At 50.9% G+C, this 25,621-nt stretch overlaps 1 protein-coding gene and 2 non-coding genes across 3 annotated transcripts; all 3 read right to left on the bottom strand.

Moving 5' to 3' along the window:
* Positions 1-804: 804 nt before the first annotated feature.
* Positions 805-22,685, bottom strand: HSPA9 (heat shock protein family A (Hsp70) member 9). Its single transcript, XM_071442985.1, has 17 exons — positions 22,270-22,685; positions 21,170-21,228; positions 19,559-19,646; positions 19,289-19,470; positions 18,495-18,619; positions 16,699-16,772; positions 16,507-16,613; positions 15,548-15,710; positions 14,830-14,922; positions 13,019-13,228; positions 10,518-10,745; positions 9,633-9,737; positions 8,387-8,504; positions 6,004-6,098; positions 4,317-4,409; positions 2,377-2,517; positions 805-1,579 (listed from the first exon to the last, which is right to left on the bottom strand). Exons 1-17 carry the CDS (start codon positions 22,339-22,341, stop codon positions 1,520-1,522), a joined length of 2,013 nt encoding a protein of 670 aa, XP_071299086.1. The 5' UTR covers positions 22,342-22,685; the 3' UTR covers positions 805-1,519.
* On the bottom strand, positions 9,067-9,135 carry LOC139597976 (small nucleolar RNA SNORD63). Its single transcript, XR_011681783.1, has one exon. It is a non-coding gene; the product is annotated as a small nucleolar RNA SNORD63 (small nucleolar RNA).
* Positions 10,197-10,268, bottom strand: LOC139597975 (small nucleolar RNA SNORD63). Its single transcript, XR_011681782.1, has one exon. It is a non-coding gene; the product is annotated as a small nucleolar RNA SNORD63 (small nucleolar RNA).
* Positions 22,686-25,621: the final 2,936 nt, after the last annotated feature.

A 25,621-nucleotide genomic window follows, 5' to 3' on the forward strand; every position in this document is an offset into this window, starting at 1 on the left:
CCTCCAAGTCACGGACGGCCAAGTTCATCAATGCCCGCAAGGGACAGGCCTCCGGGCTATGGCCCCCAGGCAGTGCCCAGCCCGTCTCACTGTCCCCTCATCCAGCGCACAGTGCCCGGCTCTGCCCAAAAGGATTCCAGCAGGGGAAAGGGCAGAGCCTCGCTGAAGCCCGGAGAGGGAACGGCCTCTGCTGTGCGCTCACCCATTGCAGGGGCTGCTCCACTGTGGGAGGCAAGCACACGGGTCAGACACAACTTCCCTTTAATGACCCCACACGGACAATTCCTGACGATTCCACACATGCTGGGCCACCTCTGTCCCCTCTGGTGGAAACTGTCTTGAGTGCCAGAACAAAACCATCCTTTCCTTCCACTAATACTTGAGCTGGCAGGACAGAGCAGCCGCAAATGTGGGTTCTTTTCCAGTTCAAGCGACACAGAGTAAGAGATGGGGAAAAAGGAGACACAGCTACCTTTATGCACCTCCCTGCAAGGCCGGGCTGCTGGAAGCACAGTGGGCAAGTGCTGCTCCAGCCTGCAGCCTGTTTTGTAAGGGTAAGCCCAAGCACAAGGTGCCTGACGGGGAAGCCCCATTGCTACTGCAGTCAGAGGACCTGGGGCACCTCGTGAGAGCAGCACTGACATGCTCAGAAGAGCCCAGCCTCAACCTGACACCAGAAACCTCCTTTGTGCCTGTGAATGAAGCACAAGTTTAGAAAGCTACAGCTGCCTGGCTGTTCCCTCTGCAGCTGTCACAGGCAGTAAAGTGCTTGTGTTCTCCATCAAAGGCCAGGAGACCAGGAACTCCATGTTGGACACTTTTCTGCTTTTATTTTAAAAAAATCCAGAATGGATCCAGTAACAGTTTTATTATCAAGGAAATTGTTTTACCATAAGCAGAGAACAGACACAGGATGGAGCAGAAGGCTTAGACAAGCAAAGTATTGAACTTCCACGCTGCCTCTTTTGTAAGAAATAATGTTACAGCTGAGTTTGAAGTAGCCCCTTTCCTTCAGAACAAGGGTACCAGCCTAGCTCAGGGCTAAATGGTCTCCAGCAATGTCCCCAGCCTTGCCCCTGCTGCTCCCAGCCCTCCACCTGCTCCCAGCTCCTCAGAACCACAAGGAGGAGACATGCAGGCTGCATTCTCCTCCCCATGCCCGGACAGCTTCTATCTCCACCCTCCAATTTCATGACATGGTTTCCAAGCTTGGATCTCGGATTTACTACACCATTGTGTCAAGTATTAAATGATCAGCCAGTCCCCAGGTGCTCAGGGAACACGCCAGGGCCAAACTCATAACTTTGTCTGGCATGAATTAACTTTCATCAAGTGACAATTTATCTAGCAGACACATCACTAAATTTATACATTGAAGAATTTTATATATAGAATACTGCAAAAACACAGTAAGTCTGAATTCTGCCCCTTGCTGCTCAGGAAGGTCCCTTTTCTCCCAAGCATCAAGAAAATCGACCTCTTCATCATTCTCTCATCAAGGCAAGACAGAGACTCCTCCTTATTGCTTCTCCTCCTTCTGATCTCCTGCACTTCCAGAACCTTCTCGCTCCGAGGCCATCTGTGAACAAACAGGTTTATTACTTCTGGTAACAACAAACTGCTTCTCCTGGCCATTTTTCCCTGGCTGGCAGCTCAGGTCAGCTCCAGCCTGGAGAACCCTCCCTTCAGTGCAACGAGCAATGTCCACTGAGAAGGGAAATCTTCATCTCTGCCTGAGCTCTGAGAGGGAGAAAACAATCTTCCCATTATTCCTTTTCCCAGGGGATGTAACAGGCTGACACTGCAGCACTAAAGGTTTGGTTTGACATCAGGAAAGCAGCTGTCCTTACTGGGGACAGCTCAGCACCAAGGTCACCTGGGCACTGTGCCCCTGCCATGCTGGGACTCCTCCCTGCACAGGCAAGCACACCCTGGCCAGGTGCCAGGGGCTGGGAGGGCCTTCCACTGGGAAGGGGGTGGAGAAGAAAATCCCAATGGCCTTTACTGTGGCTTTAGGCAGACTGAACAGGAATCGTGTTTTACAATCACCCTGAAGAAAGCTCAGGAATTACTTTACTCCTTCAGGCAGTCCATGCACTGAGGGGAAAAGCCCTCTCATTATTCTTCTGGATGCCCCTTACTAGGAGCTTTGCCCTTTCCATGGAATGCAGTGCAGTTATGGAACACCCAGCCTGGAAGCATGGTCAGGATTTCAAGCCTTCAACTCTCCCTGACATTCCAGAGCTCCCCCTTCAGCCAGTGTCAGTCAGAGGGAGCTGCACAGAGGCTCAGCACCACCTCCCACCCAAGAGTTTGGTGTCCTGACTCCCCCCGTCCCATCTGAAGGCTCTGACTGTGACCTGGCCATGCACCTACCTTCTTGTATGCCATTTCAAAGAGTTTCAGGGAAGCCTGCTGCAGGCTGGTTGCTGCCTGCCTGATGTTCTCTCCTGTTTCACTATCTTTACGAGCCAGAAGTTCTCTCATTTTAGCAATTTCTTCCTTTAATTTGTTGCACTGCAAAAAAGACACAAAGGTGAAATGCTGCTCTTGGTTCATCGTTAATCTCCATCCTGTCATTTCACCACCTGCTGGCCCCCTTTCCATGCCAGAAGCCACTCAAAGTGAGCGTGCAGGGCCTAGGACTGTGCCCAGTTCCCAGTGGGCACCTGTCCACTTCACCAACAGTGTCCCAGTTGGCATTAAAGGGCCCCTGTTTGCTGTCTGGGCAGAGGTGCCAAGAACAGAGCTCAGCAGGGCCTGACCACTGGCCAAGGCCATGCTCTGTGCCTGGCACAGCTCACCTGGCACAGCCATGCCAGGGCAGTGGACAGCAAGCTGGCTTCCATGGATATTGAAGCCCTGCTGGGGAGCTGGTGAGCAGGGCTGCTCCTGCCCTGCTCAGTCCCTGTGCTGCCTGTGGAGCAGGAGCTCAGAGCAAAGCAGCAGAGTGGGCTCAGCCTGGCCCAGAGCCATCTGTCAGTCCCTGCACAGGCTGGCACTGCCTCCTTCCCTGGCAGGCTGCTGGAGAGGGCTCCTGGGCACGGCTGTGCCAGCAGGGCTCACAGACACGGGCACAGCTCTGCAGCACACCATGAGACAGGGACACAGAGTGACAGTCACCATCAGCACCAGACAGTACAGGCTGCCCCCACCTCCCCAGGGAAGTCACAGGGAACAGTCCCTGCAGGGAACTGGGATTTAGGCTCCAGGCTCCTGTGAGAGGAAACTCTCTCACATAATTCCAAACAAAGAGCCAGCTATTATCATGGAATCACAGAATAGTTTGGGTGGGAAGGGACCTTAAAGAACATCTCATTCCACTCCCTGCCATGGTCACTCAACCAAATTATTCCAAGCCCTGTCCAACCTGGCCTTGGACACTGCCAGGGATCCAGGGGCAGCCACAGCTGCTCTGGGCACCCTGTGCCAGGGCCTCAGCACCCTCACAGGGAAGGGTTCCTTCCCAATATCCCATCCATCCCTGCCCTCTGGCAGTTTAAAACCACTGCCCCTTGCCCTGTTCCCATCTGCTGGCAGAGAAACAGCCTTTCACTGACCAGAGGCTGCTACCAACAAACTGTAACTGTGCTCCCTCAGACACCTCAGAGCCCCCAGGAGCCTTTAATTCTGGTTCCCAGAGTTGTTAAATTGGTAATTGGGTGCACTCTTCTAAATTTGACTTTTGAAATTCACAATGCACTGCCTTAGAGTGGTGTGAAAAGCACTCTTGGATATTAAATACTCTCTCATTTCCTGAGATAGAAAAACTGGAGTTAAGTGGGGGCTGCTTTTTACTGCCCCCAGGTTCCTGGATGCTGTGCATGCACTGCCAGGAGAGCACAGCAGCTGTGCCTCTGTCCCTGTGCTAACAAGGGCAGGCACTGTCCTCAATCTCCAGCCTCGGAGCAAAGCCCCTGCGAGGGGCCAGCCACAGCACAGTCCTTATCACCGCATGCAAGGCCACACCAAGGCCACAGCTCTGACAGAAACCTCTCAGCAGCAGCTTCCCAGGCTGATGAACCTTCAGAGCCTCGGTGACACCAACCCAGCACTCTGCAATAGGTTATTTGCACACACCCAAACCCTGTTCCCCTAAGGATGTCTGTCCATCCATCCTCCCCTCAGGAACACTCACCCCTCCCAAGGAGGGCCACAGCCAGAGGTGCAGGGCTGTGCCACCCTCACCCAGCACAGAAACACGGCCAGAGCTGGAGCCACTGGCCAGAGCCAGCTGGGAGTTGAGTGGGAATGTGAGCAATGATTTTGTGCAGAATTTCACGTGCTGTAGCACTCCAGGATCAGGAACCACCTACCTCATCTGCTGGCAGCTGATCCTTGAACTCTTCCATCTTGGACTCAGTGTCGTGGATGATGCCCTCGGCCATGTTCACGGCCTCCACGCGTTCCTGGGGGAGAGAGCTCGTCAGGGCTGCTGCCCACACCCCCGGGGACACAAGTGGTGACATTTCATGCCCAAACTGCCAAGCCCCATAATAGTTCCCACCCAGGGTCCTTCTTAATGGCACCAGTGCAAGGAGAAATGCAAGCAAACCATTCCTAGGTGCACTGTGGCCTCACAGGGCCCCAAGAGGAGTCTGTGCCAGCCATCCCTCAGGCTTTCACTCACAGTCACTCCCCTGAACTACAAGTGACCAATGCACCACCATTGCTGGCACATGGGAAAGGACAAGACACCTCAGGGACAGCACAGCACACTCTGTTCCATGGGAAAGCAGCAAAGCTTTTGGAGAACATCCTGAAGCTTCTTCAGCAACAGGGGTACTAGAGACAACTCAAATGTTGGGTGCTTTTACTCGTGGTCCCTTATTACAAAAATTCCCATTTATGCATTCCTGATGCTTTTATGGCAGTAAAACCAGGAGCAGAAAAGTGTAACAAGGCAATTTTTGAAAACTACAGTTATACAAGTGATCACCTTGCTCTGTGAGCTCACTGGACAGGGGTGAGTCCCACTTCAGGATTACAACAGGGAGAAACTTATCCAGCAATTTAAGAGACAAAGTAAGGCAGCAGAACAATTTTCAGTGCAGCCTCTTTAGATGCCAGACATCCCCCTATGCTCCACAGCAATGGTGAGGTTGTTCAAACAGTGGGACTTCCAGAGCAAGGTCTTTGAAGGTTCCCCAGCTAACCTACAAACGCCTATCAGCCACTGCTCTGTGGCTTCAGAGGTTCTGAGGAGGCCAGGCAGTGATGCCTCCTGGGGATTTATTCCATGCTTTCTCCCCTTCAGCCCTTTTCTGATCCCTTCCCTACTGGGGGCAAGATTTACAGCACTGCCTGGACACCTGAGACAGGCTCCCGCAGGCTGAAGGACACAAAGTGGATCAATTCCATGGGCCAGTTTCAGCAATCACTAAACACATGCTGGTGCCACATCCCAGAGTCAGCCTGTGTTGTGTCTGCTTAAAAAATCAATGGTCTATATTTAGTTGCATAATTCATTATTACTACCCTCATTAAACCAATTAGTTCCAACCATTAATCTTGTGTGTATTACAGGTTCAGTCATTCCTCCATGGCAAGTGCCAGTCTTTACTCAACAAGGCCAGTGAGGATTTCCATCACCTCCTTCTGGTCTCACCTGCACTGAGGCCAGCACTGCTCACATGGACACAGCATTCCAGGTGCCAAATGAACAGCCAAGGGGGACACTGGAGAGCAGTGATGACAGAAACCCTCACCAGAGCTGCAAAGCTGTTTGCCATGAGCAGCAGGCAGGTGGCTTTGCTCACTGCTGCCTCCACATCCCAGGAATTCCTCAGGGAGCAGTAAAGCGCAGTCACACAGAGCAAGGTATCCAACCTCAAGACCCAAATGCCTCTGCAAACACCTTCATGCAACCCTGGAGTGTCAACTGAGCGTAGGGAAAGGGGCAGAGGCTTGGTAAGAGCTCACAGAGCAGAGCCCTGGGCCCCCAGGGGTGGGCACAGCTCAGAGCAGAGTGCTGAAAGCAGCAGGTCCTCTGCTCCCCATTACCTTTCTCCGCCTGTCCTCCTCCGCGTATTTCTCTGCGTTCTTCACCATGTTCTCAATTTCATCCTTGCTGAGGCCGCCAGAGGACTGGATAACAACTGCAGCAGAGAAGAACAGGAATAAAGGATCTGCTCTCACCTTTGAGGAGAGGATTATTCCCCAGCCTAACAGCAGCAGCCTCGCTCAGAGACTCTGTGCCCAGGGAGGCCCCATGGGCAGGACAAAGACTGTGACTCTTTAAAGAGCCACTGATGCTGCTGGCAAGGTGAAAGCCTCATCTCCTGGATCTGCAACTCTCCAGCTCTGCCACACACACCCTGCCTGCTGGTCTGCAAGCCACTCTGGCCAGTCCTCACTTAATCCACCTGGAAAGTGAGGGTGCAAAGCCCTCAAACCAAAGGAGCATCCCAGATTAGAACCACAGGACTAAAAAAAAATCCAAACTAAAACCCCTTAAACAAATAAACCCTCCAGCAAAAACCCAACCAGAAAAAGAAAAAAAACCCCCACCCCAAACCCCCACCCCCCCCCCCAAAAAAAAAATCCAAAGAGAAGGAATGGTTTCATGGTTTCACTAAAGACTCCATTCCCTGTTTGAAAACAGCCCAGGCCTAGTGGCAGGGTAAGACAACATTTCCCACCCAGCTCCTAACATTGCCCTTAATAAGGAATGGAGCATGATTCTATGGGCAGGCTCTTACACATCCCTTCCTTGGTCTTTTCCCTCTATTAGTGTCAAAAAGCACAGTCCAGATTCAGGTTTTACTGCAGGGATTAGTCAAATTTCATTGAAAGAGGACCAATATCCAGAACATCTCAATGCCCATAAAAGTGCATGCTACAATCCCCACTTAAAGGAACTTTTCTAAGGAACTCTTTGTCAATGGACAGAACCCTGAACAAAGACACACACACAGAGGTGTCCTTTGGATACAGATGTGGGATGAACAATTCAGCTTTGTAATTAGGACTACATCTACCTACAGGTAGGCAGCTAAAATTCATTCTGGATGCCTGTGACCAGGAGCCTTTTACTCAGCAGTAGAAGGCTGCCACATGTGCAAGATCTCCAAGGAAATCCAAGTAACAAGTGTAGGGTGGTTTTGGTGTCAACCTGCTGCCAAAAAGCCAAGCAGTGTGATTAAAAGCAGCACACACCCTCCAGCTGTGCATAGTTAATGCTTCTGCTAACTGGAGCATTTCACTGCTCAAGGGTTCTCTCCAAGAAACAGCTGAAGGGCAGTACAGAGGCTTCCAATTAGAAGGGAGAAGAGATTTTTGTTTTGTATCAGGGGAATCTCTAAATGCTTAAAATTAATCTCCTGAACCCACCACACATGGGGCCCAACATTTCACTGTACCACAGAGCAGAATACACTGGCAACTTGAATTCCCTGAGCCTCTTGCCAGCTGGAGTCACTTCCAGCTTAAACACAAGAAATGGACAAGGTGGTTACAGGTAAAAGCTGCTGCCTTAAAAAAACCCCATCTCCAGACCTTTATGATGGAATATAACAAACAGGGTCTTGGCACAGGGCTGGTCTGCTCAGCTGTACACAACACACCCTGGAGTCAGAGATCCTCCCAATTTGATTCTGCCTTAAAAGCTGGCACCTTCATGCAGCCAGGCTCACAGACAACAATCCCTGTGTGTTCCCAAAGAAACAACACTCCCACACAGCCCAAGGACAACTCATACACAGTGCTGCATTCCTAAACTCCAACTTCTGTCCCCTCAGGGTAACACAGGGCACACATGACTGCCCCAAACACCTTGGTGACAGAGCATGGCCCACTAACACCAGGAAGCCCTCAGTGAGCCACCCTGTGTGCCCAACACCTGGGCAATGGGACACAGCTGATCCATGCAGGAAACCCAGGAAACAGCTGCACTCTGCTCACATGTTGCTGCAATTATTCCAGATGACAACACCAAGGCAGGACTGCCACACAGGGCAAAACCACTTGGAATGTGGTGAAACCCTGCCAGTGATGGCTGCCTAAACATTGGCATAGGCAGGTGCTTCATCTCGGCCTAACATGCAAGGAGAGCATCCACTGGCAGCAGGTTGCTGGAGAGAGGAGAGGCTGTGTGCTTACAGAAGCTTCACTGCCCTACAACAAACCCACAGCTCAGCTCTGACTTATCCCTTTGCCCACCCTCCTTTCCAGGGGAGAGACAGGCTCAGATGACTTCAGCTGCATCTGCGCTGTACTGGCAACAGACTGAAGAGTGGGGGTGACCCAAGCATGGAGCCACACGCTCCATCCCCACCCTGGACTGTGGGACACTACCCAGGCAGCACTGGAGCACACTCCATTCCCCCTGGAATCAGTGTCGCCCTCAGCACCCCCTGCTCAATCCCTGTCATGCCCAGACACTCACTCTGCTGCTCCCGCCCGGTGCCCTTGTCCTTGGCTGACACGTGCACGATGCCATTGGCGTCGATGTCGAAGGTGACCTCGATCTGGGGCACTCCCCGTGGCGCCGGAGGGATCCCGACCTGAGCAAGGACAAGGGGTGGCCATCAGCTCCCACAGGGACAGAGCTCAGGGGACAAGGGCTGGGCAAATCACCGTGGGGATCTGATAGTGAATGAGCCTCTAAAACAACCCTCAGAGCTGAGTCCTCTAAGTACCTGTTGGCACCATGCTGTGCAGTGGGATCTGGTTTCTGCCCTGGAAAAGTGCACAGAAACCGCAAGAGAGAACCCCCAGGGTTGGTTCCAAGGTGGTACAGGCTCTGATTTATTGCTACACAAGCCCATCTTCCCTTGATGTGGCAGGATGTTCTATTTCCCCAGTTCTGGACATAGATTTCACTGGCCACCTCTGGGGAACCATTTTAAGACAGCGAGAGGCAGCACAGCTTCCTTCAAAAGCACAGAAGGACAAAGTCCTTCCTTTCTGCTGGGTTCTTCCTAGGAAGTTCACAAACTTGGACAGTTTAACAGTGCCAAACTTTGCCATCACTGACCAAACCAATTTTGCTGAGGGAGGTGGTTGGGCAGCCCCCCTCGGCTCCCAGCAATCCTACAACACATCTATTCCCCAGGGAGCAGGGTGTGGGCTCAGTTCACAAAGTCTCCACACAATTCTTCAGAATGATGTGTTGACAGTTTAACATCATGGCACACACACACACTGCAATCCCACAAACACACACCCTGGAGTACCTCAGCTCACACTGACTCTGCTCCCAGGGTCTCACTAGCCTGAAATGGGCTTCCCTGGGGACTGCAGGTATCCTGGAGCTGCTCCAGATCCCATCTTTGCTACACCAGAGGAATATTCAGATTATCTCCTGGTATTGGTACTGCACAGGCTTTTTTGCACCCAGAGAGCCCTTCCTGGTGACCAGGCTCTAAAGCTGCAGTAACCCCAGTGCTACATGGGAGTGCTCAGAAACTCTGAGCTCCATCTTCAATACCAGCTGGTCCTCAGCCACAGAAAGGCTGTCCCAGGGCCAGGCTGTGCCTCTAGAGGCTGCCTTTGTACTAGAAAGGGGTCAAATGTCTTCTGTAAGACGATTCCCCCTCAACACTGCCTTCAGGGGGCAGCTGAAATGGAGAAGGCTCTGAACATCTCCCAGAAGGTCAAGTCTAAGGTCAGGAATAGAGAAGCCAACGTACCAATGTGAACTGGCCAAGCAGTTTGTTGTCACTGGCCATCTCTCTCTCCCCCTGGCACACTTTGATCTCCACTTGTGTTTGCCCATCAGCAGCTGTAGAAAACACCTATGGAAAAGGAACTGGAAGTTACTATATAGCTAATTAGAACACAAACATCTGCAGTTACAAGCTGACTGAGCAAGGAATAAAAGGAAGCTGCTAGGAAGGGAAAATAATGAAATGCTTGTTCCCATGTTCCATCTGACAAAACTCCAAGGCTAGCAAGAGCCAAGCCAAGCCAATGTTTTCTTGTCCTGTATGCACCTGGGGACACAAAAACTGGCCATCCATGGCAGGAGCAGGTTCCAGGGCAGCCACCACACTCCAGAAAATCTCCCCTGAAGCAGCAGGCTTCAGCCCACACCCCAGACAGCTCAGGTGTTATCAGAGAAAGCACACAGCAGCAGGCCCAGACAGAGGCAAGGGAAGGAAGGGATCACACCCAAAGCACCAGGACATTACAATGCAGAGAAAAGATAACCCCTTCCCAGGCACTCAGCCAAGCAAGGGCTCTCCCATGGGTGTGGTGCTCAGTCCCAGAAGGGCTCCACACAATCCTTCTTCAGAATGATGTGTTGACAATTGACATCATGGCACACACACTGTAACAACCCTCACCAGGCCACAAACACCCTGGCATATCTTGTCATCATTAACTCAACTGCCCTCCCCTCTGGGCCACGGCAATAATCAGAGATACTCAGTGGCTGACATTAAACCTGATTTCTCCACTGCTTCTCTTGTCAGATGAGGAGGCAAAATCATCTACTGGCATGCTCTGGGTGGCCTTTCCTGAGCTGTCTGACAGCACCAGCAAAGTCCCACCCATCCTGAGTCAACTCTTACCTGGCTCTTCTTGGTGGGGATGGTGGTATTCCTGTTGATGAGCTTTGTGAAGACACCTCCCAGGGTCTCAATGCCCAGGGACAGGGGAGTTACATCCAGCAGCAGCACATCTGTCACATCACCAGCCAACACCCCGCCCTGGATAGCTGCTCCAATGGCCACAGCCTCGTCAGGATTGACTGCTTTGCTCGGAGCACGGCCAAACAATTCCTGCACAGTCTGCTGCACCTGAGTGGAGACACAGCACAGCTCATCCACAGGGAAACCACCACGGCCACAGCAGCCTTGGCTCAGCTCTATGTCCTTATGCTGCTGCTGCCATGGAAGCCTGAGACAGAAACACCAAGCCTCAGCTCTGTGCCTGCTCCCTCACTGCCCACCCTCCTGCACAGCACTGAATGCCCTCATTCCAGCCCAGACAGCCCCTTCTCCAGAGGCTCTGTGTGCCAGCTACAAGGCAGCCCCTTCAGTGCCTTCACACAGCCCAGCCACATTCCGAGGGGATCCTTCCAGGCTTATCTGGGAGTCAAGGACTGCTCCCTGGGAACTGTGCAAGCCAACACTGAACAGGACACAACTGCCAAGGACAGTACAGCTGTGGAGGAGCACAGGGAAGGTAAAAAATCCAGCAGCACAGTTCATGTTGTTTGTGTGCAGTGAAGGGGGGAAAAAAAAAGGGACTTGTATAAAGAACAGTATTTTCCAACTCTTTATTTCGTGGGCTGTTTCAGCAGAGATGTGTTTTGTCAACACTCTGAGCTCTGCTGTCAGCTCTGCCCTGCTCAGCCCACTCCCCAGGACTATGCTCATGATCCCAACACATTTCCTGCTGAAGCATCCAGACAGAAATGCACTGAGGGTCTGCCCCACAGCACAGCTCAGAATTGCCCTCCTCTGCCCTACAAGGGAAGGCTGTGGGGCTGGGCCTTCTCTCCCAGTACAGGTGTTGGGCACAACAGCCCACATGAGTGGGATGTGCCTGGAAAATTGCTGGAAGCAAACACCCAACTCTACGCTGCAGCCAGGAGACACCTGCCCCAAGCGCCCATTACAGAGGAGACTCTATATGTGAACATGTAATTAAATGCAAATCTTTCCCTCTGGGGGTGTATTTTACAGTACAAAACAATACTTGTAACCACCCACAGTCCACCTCCCAGAGTCCTGGCCATGGGACAGCTCCAGAGAAGCCACATTCCCTCCTAGCAGGGGAAAGAGAGAACAACAAGGTACTCAACAGAAGGCTTGGCTGTGTACAACACACTGGCACCAATTTCAGAGGCAGAGCAGTAACTACAGGCACTCAGGAAAGCATTCTGTCAGCCCAAAGCTACAAATGGCTAAGGGTTAAGAGGGGAAGTAGGGAAAAAAAAAAAAATCAATATTTAAGTTCTGTCTTCCACCCCTGAAGGATACATAATGTTTCTTTGTCATCACTTTATACATAGGTAATCACACCATTTTTCCTTTATCCAGCTGGAACAACAAGGACTTTGGGAACATACAGCAGAGTTACTCCACGTGAGCTTTGGCCAGAACAGGAGCTTCTGTTTATCTTGCTGCTCTGGCTCCCCTGCCTGGGTGACTTTCTGCTTATACCAGCATCACCTCCAGCCACCAGGCTCATCAATGCAGGGAGGAAAAACCCTCCCACCAAACCCCAAATCAACCCCAAGCAGGACCATGTACACACCTACTGTCCTAGAGAGGACCTGCAAATCACAAAGCAACAAATAGTCCAGGCCTAAGTGATCCCTCTGGAGTGAGATTTTGGTGCTCTCTGCAGGAAAGGCCAGGCTGTACCCTTGGAGGGAGCAGTGAACATCCCTGTTCAGCTCTGGGATGGAGGAGCGGCAGCAGGGCATGGCTGGAACAGGAGCAGTAAATCACCTGCAGACAGCACTTATCTGCACAACTGTGCATGTCAGCACAGCAGGCTTTAAAGCTACCTGCTGAGCTTATCTCCACAGAACTAAGGGCCAGGCTTTAGATAAGGAGTGTCTGCAAGAGCCAGGTAAATGGGCCTGCAAACGGCAGCCTCCAACAGGTAGCTCTGATTACACACAACCAGCAGGTACCAGAAGGGTTCTGCTTGTGCAGGTTCTTCATAGCTGGAAGTGCTGGAAATCCCTTGGAAGGCACAGATTGCTTACAAGTGGCTGTCACTGAAATGTACCTTTACCACACTGAGTCCACAACAGAAGGAAATGCCCTGTACTTCTCAGCAATGCTGCTCGTGTCCAGTGCACCCCAGGATGTCAGGCTGCAGCTGGACTCTCACCTCCCAGCACGTCCCCTTGGCTCTGTACAGTGCAACTCAGCTCCAGCCCCAGGGCCCAGCTGGGCTAAGCAAACAGAACGAGAGGTCCTGGGCAGTGCTCCCAAGGGACCCTCAGCACTGAGTCTGCCCTGAGCACTCCCAGCTCCTCTGTCCTGACCCTCCAAACAGAGGCACAGGGCAGCTGTGCCAGCCCTGCCTGAACAGGCCCTGAGTTCCATACCTTTGGCATTCTGGTCATGCCACCGACGAGGATGACTTCCCCAATGTCACTCTTGCTGACTTCAGCATCCTGCATGGCTTTCTGGCAGGGGGCCACGGTCCTCTTGATCAGGTCAGCCACGATGCCCTCGAACTGCGCCCGACTCAGCTTCATGTTCAAGTGCTTTGGTCCGGAGGCGTCCATGGTCAGGTAGGGCAGGTTGATGTCGGTCTGTGGCATGGAAACAGGCTCAGGAAAAACCAGGAATGGGCTTTACATCAGCTTACAGGTTCTGTTTGGCCTGTACTGAGGTATCTGTGTGGCTGTTCACCCTCCAGCCCAGTTTAAGTGGCAGCAGGCACACTTTTATGTTTGACATTTCAGAAATAAGACAATTATTTTGTTCCACACCTCATGATTACAATAGTTAAACCCCAATTTTAATACTGTGTTACTTCAAGGTCTTTCATTGTTGAGCAAAGCAATTTGTCACAGCCAGAAGGTAAGAGCAGAAACACTGGAAGTGACAACCTTAATGCTGTTCCTTCAGAACACAGAAGAAAGCCCATCTGCAGAGTTCCTGCAAAGATTCTGCCAACTGACTGACATCAGGTAAACTCCTTGAAGGTATTTCCTTCCCTCCTGGCTATTCTCTAAAAGCCTACAGCTCATGCTCAACAGCCACTCTGCTGCCATTTAACACAAAGTTAATTAGAGCAAGGAACCGTATTCCCCATTTTAATGGCTGTTTGTCACATGCTGGATTTTAAAAGCAAATCTTATACTGAAATCATCTGATTCAAGTGCTGAGTCATGCTGACCTCGTAAGACACTACAATCCAAAGCAATTAAAACATTAGTGCTTTAAGCTCTAGAGATTAAGTTTACACAAGAATTAAAACCGTGCTGCTGACTAGAGGTGTGCACTCACTTTATACAGAGCGTGGTCAAAAGTATTAGGGGAAAACGGGACCAAAAGCAAGTTGTTTTCACTTCACTGCTAAAGAGTTAAAGAATTCAGTCTTTCCTGGTATGAACAAACTGCATTTGCCAGCTCTTGAGCTCACAAAACAGAGCTTGCTATGTCTGTGGCAGAACTATGCAGCCATTGTGACTGCCCTCAGCTCCTTGCTCTGAGCTCCCCACTGGCCAGCAAAAAAGACCACCATCAGATAAAATTAAAGATGCTTATTCAGGAGCTAGAACTTGGCACACTCCCCATTTCAATTACTATATAATTGACCTTAATTTCACTTAGCCAGGACTACTACACTCCCAACTTTCTGCTTTTCCAGTTCCTTATTCAGTAATTAATTCATAAAAGACACACTTGACTGCATTAAAATACAAAGCTGATGGAAAAAAGGAGGGAGGGTGGCTGCTGCCCATTGTGCAGCCAACTTGTCCATAGGCAAGTAAGTCAAGATTCTGTATAAGAATTACTACACAAATTAGCTGTTTCAGTGGAATGAGTAGCACCAAGGTTTTGGAAGCGCTTGCACAGAGCTGTAAGTGGTTCCAGTACCCAGCAGCACTGGCTAAATTCCCTGATGCCCATTACAGTTCTGAAGTACAGAACAGGTTGGGAAGGTCACATTCCCTGCAAGATCAGGTGTGGTGCCAGAAAAAGGGCAAAACCCAGCACCCAACAACTCAGCCTCCAGCAGCTCTCTGTGGTCTGAAAGCCCACCCTGCTGACTGACCTCCCGTGCCAGTGATGCCACTGCGTTACACAGAAGAAAAACCAGTGTCAGAGAGGTTAGTAAACAAAGCCAGTGCAGAACTCCACGTCTCCTAGTGTTGTAGTGGATGCTCTGGATCCAGGCACATACCTGCACAGATGATGAAAGCTCACACTTGGCTTTCTCTGATGCTTCTCTCACCCTCTGAAGGGCCATGTTGTCTTTAGTCAGGTCAACTCCCGTCTGAGCGACAAAAACAGGGTTAACAGACTCTCAGCACCTGCTCAGGAGTCACATCCCTGCAGTTCACCATTCAGAGCTCTTGACTGAAAGCTATTTCTAGAGCAGACTGCCATGTGCACTGTGCTGCTCTCTCCCTGCTGGCAGGGGTAGTCAGCATTTCCAATGTGCCAGCCCTCTCTGCTCTGCAAGTGATCATATAGTGAATTACAGACTGAACCTTGGAAAGGCTGCTGCAGCACAGAATAATAAAACAGGACTGAATTAGCAAAGGAGTTGGAATTACATGGCAGTTTCCTCCCAGCAACCCATTTGCATCTGTCTGTCACATTCAATTGCACTACAGATGTTTACTTTTAAAAGTAAGCAGACTGTGTATAGGACAGTCCTGTTACACCAGAGAGAAAGAAGGCAGAAGTTCTGCTATTCTGTGACTTCCAAGGAATATTCCACTTCAAGAAAAGAAGTGGAAGAAGTGGAAGCCAGGCTAAAGAGTGTCTAAACCTCTTAAATTCCAGCAGTGCCAGAGGTGACAAGTCCTAAGAATTTAAGAGAATGCTCATTCTTCTAAAGAAGTGAGGTTGAAAAGCAGTGTAATTCAGGATTGTGCTCTCAAGAGACACCTTACCTCTCTCTTGAACTCTTTCACAATATACTGTAGCAAAGCCTGGTCAAAATCTTCTCCACCCAAGAAAGTGTCACCATTGGTAGACTTCACCTCAAAGACTCCCTTTTGGATTTCCAACACAGAGATATCAAAAGTGCCACCACCCAGGTCATAGACCGCGATGCTGCAGGGAGAGAGGCAGGACAATGTTACTTTCTCAACAAAGGTAAGTGGCTCAGAACTCCCTCTCCTCAAGAGATGATGTGCAGAACGCACACTGGTGCCCACACAAGTTCAAAGCTTCTCTAAAGATAGCAGTGAACCATCCCAAAATGTCCATACCCCCTGAGCACTCAGAGTCCATGTGGGGGTCCCTGGAAATGTGCTGCACAAAGCCTGACCTTGCCCATTTTTTCAGAGAGGGCAGCTACTGCCTCTCCAATCTCAGACATTGTCACATTCAGTGACAAGAGCAGGGACACCAGAACTATTATGAATTCTTTTTCCCCCAAAATGTTTCAAATGTAATGAGGTTTTCGCAGCATTATCACTACCACAGAAACACAGAATGTCTAACAAAAGCCTGCACTTCTGTAACCACCCCTGACAGCAACAGAGGACTGAATGCAGGCAGGGGAGCTGCACGCCCTGGACAGCTGGCACAGCTCAGCACAGTTCCTGTGCTGCCCATCAGCAGCTCTAGTGACAGCCTGTCACCCAGCTGTCCTCAGCCACACCCACCACTGCCACTGGCAGGTAAGGAAACTCAATTGACACTCAGGTTGGATAATTAAGTTGTAGCTGCAAGTTATGAACTCTCTTAACAAGGCTGGTTGGCACAGAACAGAGATGACATTACAGAGCTCTTACTAAAAGCTGAGTCCACCTTGGCAGAACTCCAAGCAGTGCTCTAAAACCCAGCAAGCAGAGGAGGCAAATCCCAGCAGGTTTATTTCAGAGGGTTGGTGTTATGCACTTACACTTTGTCTTCAGACTTGTCCAGCCCATAGGCAAGTGCAGCTGCTGTGGGCTCATTAATCACCCTCAGGACGTTCAAGCCAGCGATCTGCCCAGCGTCTTTGGTAGCCTGAGGAGGAAAGGGGACAGTGCTGACTGCTGAGAGAAACTGAATGCAATTTCTGAGCCCCAACAGCTCCCAGCTTGATGAGTACCTGTCTCTGAGAATCGTTGAAGTAAGCAGGGACTGTGATCACGGCGTTCTTTGCCGCATGTCCCAGATAATTTTCTGGAAGAGAAAGGAGACAAAACAGAAGTTATCCTTGTAAGAACACCATGTTATCACTCACAGAATGGGTGGGAAAGGGACCTTTAACTCCATCCCATTCTACACCCTGCCAGGGGCAGGGACACCTTCCACTATCCCAGGCTGCTCCTGTCCGGCCCTGTCCAGCCTGGCACTGCCAGGGATCCAGGGGCAGCCACAGCTGCTCTGGGCACCCTGTGCCAGGGCCTGCCCACCCTGCCAGGAGAAACTTCCTCTTACTGTCTAACTTAAACTCACTCTCTTAATTTAAATCTACTGCCCCTGTCCCATCACTACATGCTTTTGTAAATAGTCTATCTCCACTAGCACCTAGTTTGATATTATTTCTCCCAACCAGCAGAAGACAGGCTTGCTGTTTTCTGGGAAAATGCAGAAGGAGCTGTGCAGAATTTCAGTCCTTCCACAAAAAAGAATAGACTTGTAGACTTCTGGCAGCATAGCAATGCACCTTTGCAATTCCATAAGTGAGTGGATGTCACTGTAATGAATTACCTGAGAGCTTGTCTTTTTATTGCATGAGACTGAAGCTGCACTCCATTTTCCTGCATGTGATGCACTTAAAAAGTTACTCATTTTCATCCCATTTATAGAATCTGCTGTTGCCAACACTTAGACAGCACAAGCAATGTACATATACCAACTTTATAAGTGTTTGAGACAGCAAGTCAGAAAAATATCTATGACACCCTATTTTAAAGTCTCAAAAAAGGGAAGTCCCCAAATGCACAGTGAAACCTGCTAAAAAATACAAATGTGCACGATGCAGTGTGGATGCACAGACAAGACTCATGGCTGTGCAGCAGTCCTGCACAGAGCTTACACACTGCACTGCTCTCTGCTGCCTGCAAAGCCACTGCTGAAACCAGGCAGCACCCAGGCCAAAAAACACCTCTCCAGAAAGCAGATCCCTGCTGAAGGCAGATCAAAGTCAGTCAGATCTATCACCTCCAGAGCCTCACACACCACATACTTGTATCTTACTACTGGTGGAGCTCTAGCAAGTGCCCAAAACCTAATAGAGAAAATACAATAATTGATGAAGCTTCAGTCCTGTCCTCCTCACACTCACTGGACGCAGTGTTTAACAAGTGAGGGAGCAGAAGGCACTACTGATTGTTCCCTCTCTGTACTACACTTAGTTTCCCCAGAAACCACTTAAGAAATTAAGAAAGAGAGGAATATGTTTCCAGGCCAATAGGTATTTTCCCCTAGTGAAGACTTAAAGTCACCACTGGCTAATTATCTATTAGGGCCCAACAATGTGGTCTCTTGAACACTCCCTCTCTCCCTATCTGCCACATATCCAGCAGCTGAGTAGGAACAAAACCACTTCAAGCCTGACTGCCCCAGCCTGTACCCAGCAGCAGCCAGGGAGGCACAAGGACTGCAGCTTCCAAGGAAATGGAGCTCCCCCTTCTGAGAAAGTGCAAATTCCATCAAAGTCAACTCAATCAGCAACCAATTCTGGTATGAGTATCTTTTAAGTAAAACACCGATATTTTGCCAAAGATTCAAGATTGAGACAGGCAATGATCTTCCTTGAGGCTTCCTAGGAGCCCACCCTATTCCCTTCCCCCATCTGCAGCCCTGCTCTACAAGGGTTTGGTACCAAGAAAGTGCTGTTTTGGCTGCAGCACTTCCACTTACAAAGCACAGAGACAGCAAAGAGCAAGCTGTACCAACCTGCAGTCTCCTTCATCTTCATGAGGACAAAGGCACCAATCTGGCTGGGAGAATAGAGCTTCCCATGAGCCTCCACCCAGGCATCCCCGTTGGAGGCACGGACAATCTTAAATGGGACGTTCTTACTGAAAACAACAAAACTCACACTCAGTCTCTGCAGCAGCACAAACCCTGTACCACCAGTATCAGCAGATGAACACGTGTAGCTCTAAACAAAGAACACTGAACTTGCCAGCAGAGCCCCAGATCCAGAGTCCCCAAAGTACCAATTACAGATTGAGGCTGCCAACACTTACACAATACGAATAACACACATATACCAACTTTACAAGTGTTTGAGACAGGTCAGAAAAATATGTACTACACCCTATTTAAGGTCTCAAAGAAAGAGAATTAAGTCATCAAATGCATAAACAGTACTCATGCCCATGTAGCAGCCGTGCAGAGAGCTTACACACTGCATTGTTCTCTGCTGCTTTAATCAGACGCCTCATTTAACCGCAGGCCTGAGGTATGATCACACAGCTTTGATTGCAAGCACCCCCAAGAATTAGAAAAGTCTGCACTGCAAGCACCAGCAAGCCTTTTTTCTTCTTCTCTGGAAGCCTTAATGTGATCAGCAATGAATGCAGCTAAACACAGCCTGGCCCTCACACAGAAGCACTGCAATCTCAAGAGCAGAGGGCACAACAACTTCCCCCAGAGCAGGGCGGTGTCTGGAAGCAGAGCAGGTCGTGCTGCCCCCGTGGTGTTTGCTGCTCTGGTGCTGGCAGTGGCACTGTCCCCTCACTCACATGTCCTTCTTCACTTCGGCGTCGTCGAAGCGGCGGCCGATGAGGCGCTTGGTGGCGTAGAAGGTGTTGTGGGGGTTGGTGACCGCCTGGCGCTTGGCCGGCATCCCCACCAGGCGCTCGCCCTCGGCCGTGAACGCCACCACCGACGGCGTGGTCCGGGCACCCTCCGAGTTCTCCAGCACCTGGGCACAAAGGCAGGTGTGACATCCACACGCTCACCTCGGGGACACGCTGGGGACACCCTGTGTGTAACTCTCCTGTTTTACTCACTTTCGCTTGCTTCCCTTCCATAACAGCCACGCAGGAGTTGGTGGTACCCAGGTCAATCCCAATAACGGCACCTTTGATTGCTTCTGAGCTGGACGGCACATCAGGAGAGAGAAAAATTACCATTAAAGGAAAATAATCAATTGCAAAAAAATGTCCAGTCCCAAAGACAGGACAAAGTGATTTTCCACGCAATGTTGAAGCAAAACCAGGCTGTATCCTAACCTAAGGTGTTCTCTGACTCTTACACCGAAATTTAAGCTTGTGCCTCTGTTCTGAGCCAGATGACTTACAGGTAAACCCTTGCTTGTTAAAATAAGCATATAAAATATTATTCTTCCCTAGAATATCTTTACTTAATACACATATTTATATCTTCTCAACAATCCTTAAGAGTTTGGTATAAAAAAAGCCATAACTAACTTTGTCCCTACAGACAGAAACTGTTTTGGGTTACTTTTGATCATAGAATCCCAGACTGGTTTGGGTGGAAGGGACCTTAAAGCCCATCCAGTGCCACCCTCTGCCATCGCAGGGACACCTTCCACTACCTCAGGCTGCTCCAAGCCCTGTCCAGCCTGGCCTTGGACACTTCCAGAGACCCAGGGGCAGCCACAGCTGTTCTGGGCAACCCTGGTGTTCAAACATATTTGAAAACATTCACCTGGAGTGAAAAAATAAACAAATACAATTTATTTGTGTTACCAATGCTTAGCATGGGGAGAAGAATCCACAGTGACAAATCACTTGGTCCATGCAGGGTGCTCTGGGCCAGAGCCAAAGCGAAACACCTTCCTGATCCTCAGGAGCAACAAGTGAATTTAGTCCTGAAAAATGGCAGTGGTTCTCACACAAGACAACTGTGAACCCCTTCCTCCTCTGTGGGAAGAGTGCATCACCCCTCCTGAGGCTCAGAGAATCCCTGAACTGTAGTTTTGCTTACAGACAAAGGCACAATCTGGGATGGAGAAGGCATTCTGCAGCAGAGCAGGACTGTTTATTTCCAGGAATGTCACTTTCCCAGTGCCCAAGCTGCCAGGGGCTCTAACTCCAGTTCCAATAACAAAGCAGTGAGCTTGGAACATTCAGCTGTACCAGACAGACCCAGCTTTCCCAACACAAACAGATTTCCCAGCCCATGGCCTGAATCAGCATCAGCCACAAACATCTGAGTAAGTCACACAACCAACTGCTCCCTTCTCCCATTATCCTGCAACAACGAAAATGAGTGATTCAAATGCATGTTTGAAATGAACTTTTATCTGCAGGGAAACGGATCCACACATCACCCATATTATGTCAGTGTAAAACAATTAGTCCCAACAGTGTCTGGATTACTTTTTGGTTGGTTTTAATCAAACAAATCTCAGCAATCCATGTTTTGTGGGCACTGCTGGTGACGGGAGCAGCAGGGAACAGCAATTCTCAAAGCTCCCCTGGAGAGAAACAAGATATTAAAACTAACCTAAGAGAAGTTAAGGGAGGAGGCTCCAGTTTTATTCTGCTGGTTTGGCTCTGTTACCCAATCCCTGGCTCAAATAACCAGTTCTGGTATCAGAAAGAGATAAATATAAACACCAACAGCCAAACACAACCACCCCAAGGAGCACTTACGCATATTTCCTGCTGGATGCTGCTCTGAGAACGTTTTGGCTGAGGCCATTCCAAAATGTCTGTAAAACAAAGACATTCAAATGAGAATGTAGTTTAAAACATCAAGAGATCTTCAACCCAAGGCTTTCAGAGGCAGACAAGCTCTGAAGCAACACCGTCCTACTACAGTGGACCCTCTTCAAACACTTAACTGCAAAGGAATTAATAACTTGAGCAAGACTCAGGCTGACATAAACAGCCCCCCCCAATTACTGCACTAATTCATCTGCCACAACCCTAATTTCTATGACCAGAACCAAAGTATTTCCTCATACAGAATAATCTGTGAGCATGTTACCAGGCAAAATACATCTCAGTAAGTCAACACTGAACCTTCAGCAATCCACGAGCAGCAGCAGATAAACATTAACCCCGTTTCTCAGAGCTTTTTGTGCCTAGTCAGCAACAAAAGCCCCACTGCATCCCTTGAGGAACCTGCAGCTGAGATTTTGCTACGCCCCAGCTTGGCCGCCCCTGTGCACGTGTAAAGCAGCATCCTGGAGAGCTGGGGAAGCATTAGCCCTCTATCTGATTAAGAACGAACGTCTAAGAAGATATTTTAATGCGAACGGAACCGAGCCATGACTACTTTGCTGAAATTTACAGACGTAAGGCCCGGGCACTGCATGGGTGGCTCAGGCTGCGAAAGAGCCGCGCCAGCACAGCGCGGGTGGATTTGCGGTCCCCGCTTGTCCCTAAATCGCCTCCGCGTGCCCTCCGCAGCCCGATCCCCGCTGTCACCGGCACACGCACGGTGAGGAACCGAGAGACCTTATTACAAACCTCCTTAACGCAAAACACACTCCTACACGTAAAACAGGTTCCTCTACGCCCCCCAGGTCCGCATCGCCCCGCAAAAACACGAGCTCGCTCTTAATCTGAGCACTGAAGAGCCGCGGCCCGGGCCCGGACTCGCCCGCAGGCAGCGCCCTTCGCTGCTCTCCCAGCCCAGCGGTGTCCCCCCAGCTCGGTGTCCCGGAGCGCTCGGGCCCTCAGGGCCCGCGCTGTCCCCCCGGCCCCCCAGGGCCCGCGCTGTCCCCCCGGCCCCTCACGGCACTGACCTGCGCGGGGCGCGCGGGCGGCGCGGGCGCGGCGCGCGGCAGCAGCAGGGGCAGGCGGCTCGCGCTAAGCATGGCGGCGGCGGCGGAGGACGGGGCGCGCGGGGCCGCGGCTCTTCTGGAAACCTCCACCCACGTGGGCCGCGGGGGGGCCGAGACGCGCCGCAGGACCCCCGCCGGGGGCTGACTCCAATAATGCCTGATCCCGCCGCTCGCTTTCGGCGCGCCGTTCGGACTCCAGCACCGGAGGCGCGGCTGCACGGTGGCTTCCCGACACGGATACACAGCTCGGTGTACAGGCTAGCGCGGGCCGGGGCAGGACACAGGCAAAGAGGCGGAGCGGTGCACACCGGCGCGGCGTCGACAGCCTGGGTCCTGTAGCGGCCGCGCACTCAAGGTCGGACAGGATAAAGCGCACGGCGATTGCAGCGCCCTTGCGTCAGGCCCCGTGCTGCGCATGCGCAGGTCGCGCAGGTCGCCGCATGCGCCTGGGGCCCGGGGCCGTACCGCCCCTTCCCGCGCATGCGTGATTCACCCCCGGGCCCTGAGCGCAGCGAGGCCGCGATCCCGAGAGCAGGAACGGAACCTGCCGAGCGCAGCTCCTAAACCCTGCCGAGCACAGCCCCTAAACCTTGCAGAACGCTGCTCCTGAACCTTGCAGAGCACAGCTCCTAAGCCTGCGAGCCGTGGCCCTACCGCCCCGTGAGCACCAGAAACGGCTGTGCCACCGGCTGCACCTGGAAAAATACGTGTGAGGGATGAGACTGATACTTCCTCAGCCCCAGAGGAGAAACAGGACTTTAAATCAAATCAAGTAGTTCACAATTCCACAGCATTCCCAGCATGAACCCAAACCCAGCACCGAGCCAGTTCCTGGGAAGAAAGGAGCCCTCTCCCAGTCAAATCCAGAACAGCAGGAACACTCCAACAGCTCTTTGGGGCAATCCTACTTTATTTAACACCTAGCCCAGAAGGGCTCTCCTATGATTCCCATCACTAGCCCCAGGCCCAGGGGTTTCAGATGAGCCTCCTGGAGAGCACGGAACCTCTGGAACCTCTGCGGTCTTCTGGACACCGCCTGTGCCACTGAGCACGGGCTGTCCCGGCTGGCTGAGGCACAGCATCCTGGGAGCCCTGGGGTGGACACTGGGGGCTGCAGGACACCGGTGGCTCTGCCACCTGCCCTGGCAATGCGTCTGTGGCTCCAGCTGGGCTCTCATTTCTGGTTCCCAGCTTTCCTTGGCCGTGTCAAGAGAAGTGGTTATGCCTAGCCTAAATAGGCATATCAATTTAAGAGAGGTTCCAAACAAAGAAGAGATACAATACAGAACCTGTTGGGTAGAAAATGAAATTTGGGATAAGAAGATTAGAGTACATGAAGTATCCAAAGAGACTAAAAAGGAAAAAGAGGAATTTGAAAAGAAATGGAACCCACTGGACTGTCTCCCATCCCCTCCTTCTCCTGTGCTCCCAGCAGCCTGTCCTCCTACTCCTCCATTACCTCTTCCTATCCAACCCATACCCCTCCCTGCCCCTCCAGTACCCCCAATAGCCCCCTCTCCTATTATTCTCCCTACGCCACTCACCACTCCCACTGCCCCCCTTAATCCTCCTCAGATACCCCAAGTTTCCCCTGTACCTCCTCCTGCTCCTTCTATACTTCAGCCTGCCCTGCCCAGTATTTCCTTAACACCCCAAGTTTCCTCAGGAATGTCACTGACTAGTAAAGAGAATGAGCAGGAGATTATAAATCAACAGAATCCCCTGAGTGAAGGTGAAATTCATTCTTGTGATTGTACGATTGTGGTTGAGACCAAAGGAAGAAGCTGCAGTTTCAGGGGGTCACCCTGAATACCCAATCCCAGGCGGGGAAATGTTTACTGAAGGGAGAGATAGTGGAAAAGTTACTACCCTTAAGGGAAGTCCCCATGGGCCGTGCCTGGGGGGGGGGGGGGAGGGGGACTGGATTAGTGAATGTGCCCTTGACTGCCTCTGAAGTAGGAAATTTTAAGAAAGAGATTAAAACCTTATTAGAAGATCCCATGGTTATAGCCAGCCAGGTTGATCAGTTTTTGGGCCCAAGTATATATACCTGGGAGGAACTTAATTCAATATTAGGTTTTGTGTTGTGTTGTGCTATTTGGTTTGTTCCTGTTCTCCCCCATTTATGGTTTCACCCTAAGTTGCCTCCCCTTCACCAAATGTCAATTCTATCCCCACGCCCTCCAGTTCTAGAAACTTCCCTGCCAATCCTCATATCCTCTCCCTGGCATCTTGTCTGTCACTCAGCTTCCCATCCCCCTCTCTAGAAGCTTCCACAAAGGGCATTGAGTGATTGGTCAAGGGCCAGGGGTCCATCCTACTAAGTTCCCCAATATGTTGTTCTGTTTGTCAATTATTTCTTGGTTCACTCCCTATCCTGGTTTAGGGCAAATTTGGGAGAAAACCTCCAAAGGGGGCCCTCCAGAAAGCACACCCACACAGCCCCTCCCCCCAGCTGGGTCGGGAAGGATTCCTTGGAGAGAAGTGGAAAGAACTTGTTTATTTAACAGGCACAGCACCCCCAGCACACAAAATGAACAATACCAGGTGACACCACTCTTTCACCACTCTGAAAAAGATGACAACTTCAGAAAGTCTCTCTCGGGGGTGGTCGCTCTGTTATCAGTCCCTCCTTTGCTGGGGCAGCTGCTGCAGCCACAAGGTGCAAACTCTCGGTGTTTCCCAGGTCCCAGTCCGAAGCAGGCTCAAGTGGTTCCAAAAAAGGGAAAGGAAAAACAGTCCAGGAAAAATTTGGGACTGCTTAGCTAAACTAACTAATGAGCAGGAGCAAGAGCAAAACAGAAACAAGAGCAAGAGTAAAGCAAAAAGCCAAGCAAAAAGCAAAAGCAGCACCATGTACTGCCCTGTCTCTGTGTCCCGCCAGCCATAGGGGAGCGGCTGATAGCAAAACAAAACATTCACTCTTCAGAGCCAGCCTTGAAGGCACAGAACATGATATCCAGCATAAACAGAACACACAAAAGGGGATACAAGCATCATAATGTCACCCTTTATAAAGGGACATTCCCCTTTATCCCCTCATTGGTAGATGGCTGAACTCCTCCCTTGTTTCCACCCCTCAATAAAAGGTGCTGCTCCCACTCTCAGGGGCTTTCTTGAGTTGTATCCCCTGAGGCTGGGAGCTCTTTGTAGCTTCTAATAAAACCTTGGACTAAATACCCTCTGGACTGTACCCTTCCTTCATCATCGTTGGCCATGTCTCTCTGAGGAAAGGGCTAACGACCCTTAGCTGCCCCTCTGTCCCCTGTAGTTGCAGTGTCGGGGCTAGCAGGGAGGCACCAAGTGGTCACTT

Source organism: Agelaius tricolor, unplaced genomic scaffold (genome assembly GCF_023055355.1).
Source record: "Agelaius tricolor isolate 1412-34295 unplaced genomic scaffold, bAgeTri1.0.p SCAF_18, whole genome shotgun sequence".
NCBI classification, from domain to species: Eukaryota; Metazoa; Chordata; class Aves; order Passeriformes; family Icteridae; genus Agelaius; species Agelaius tricolor.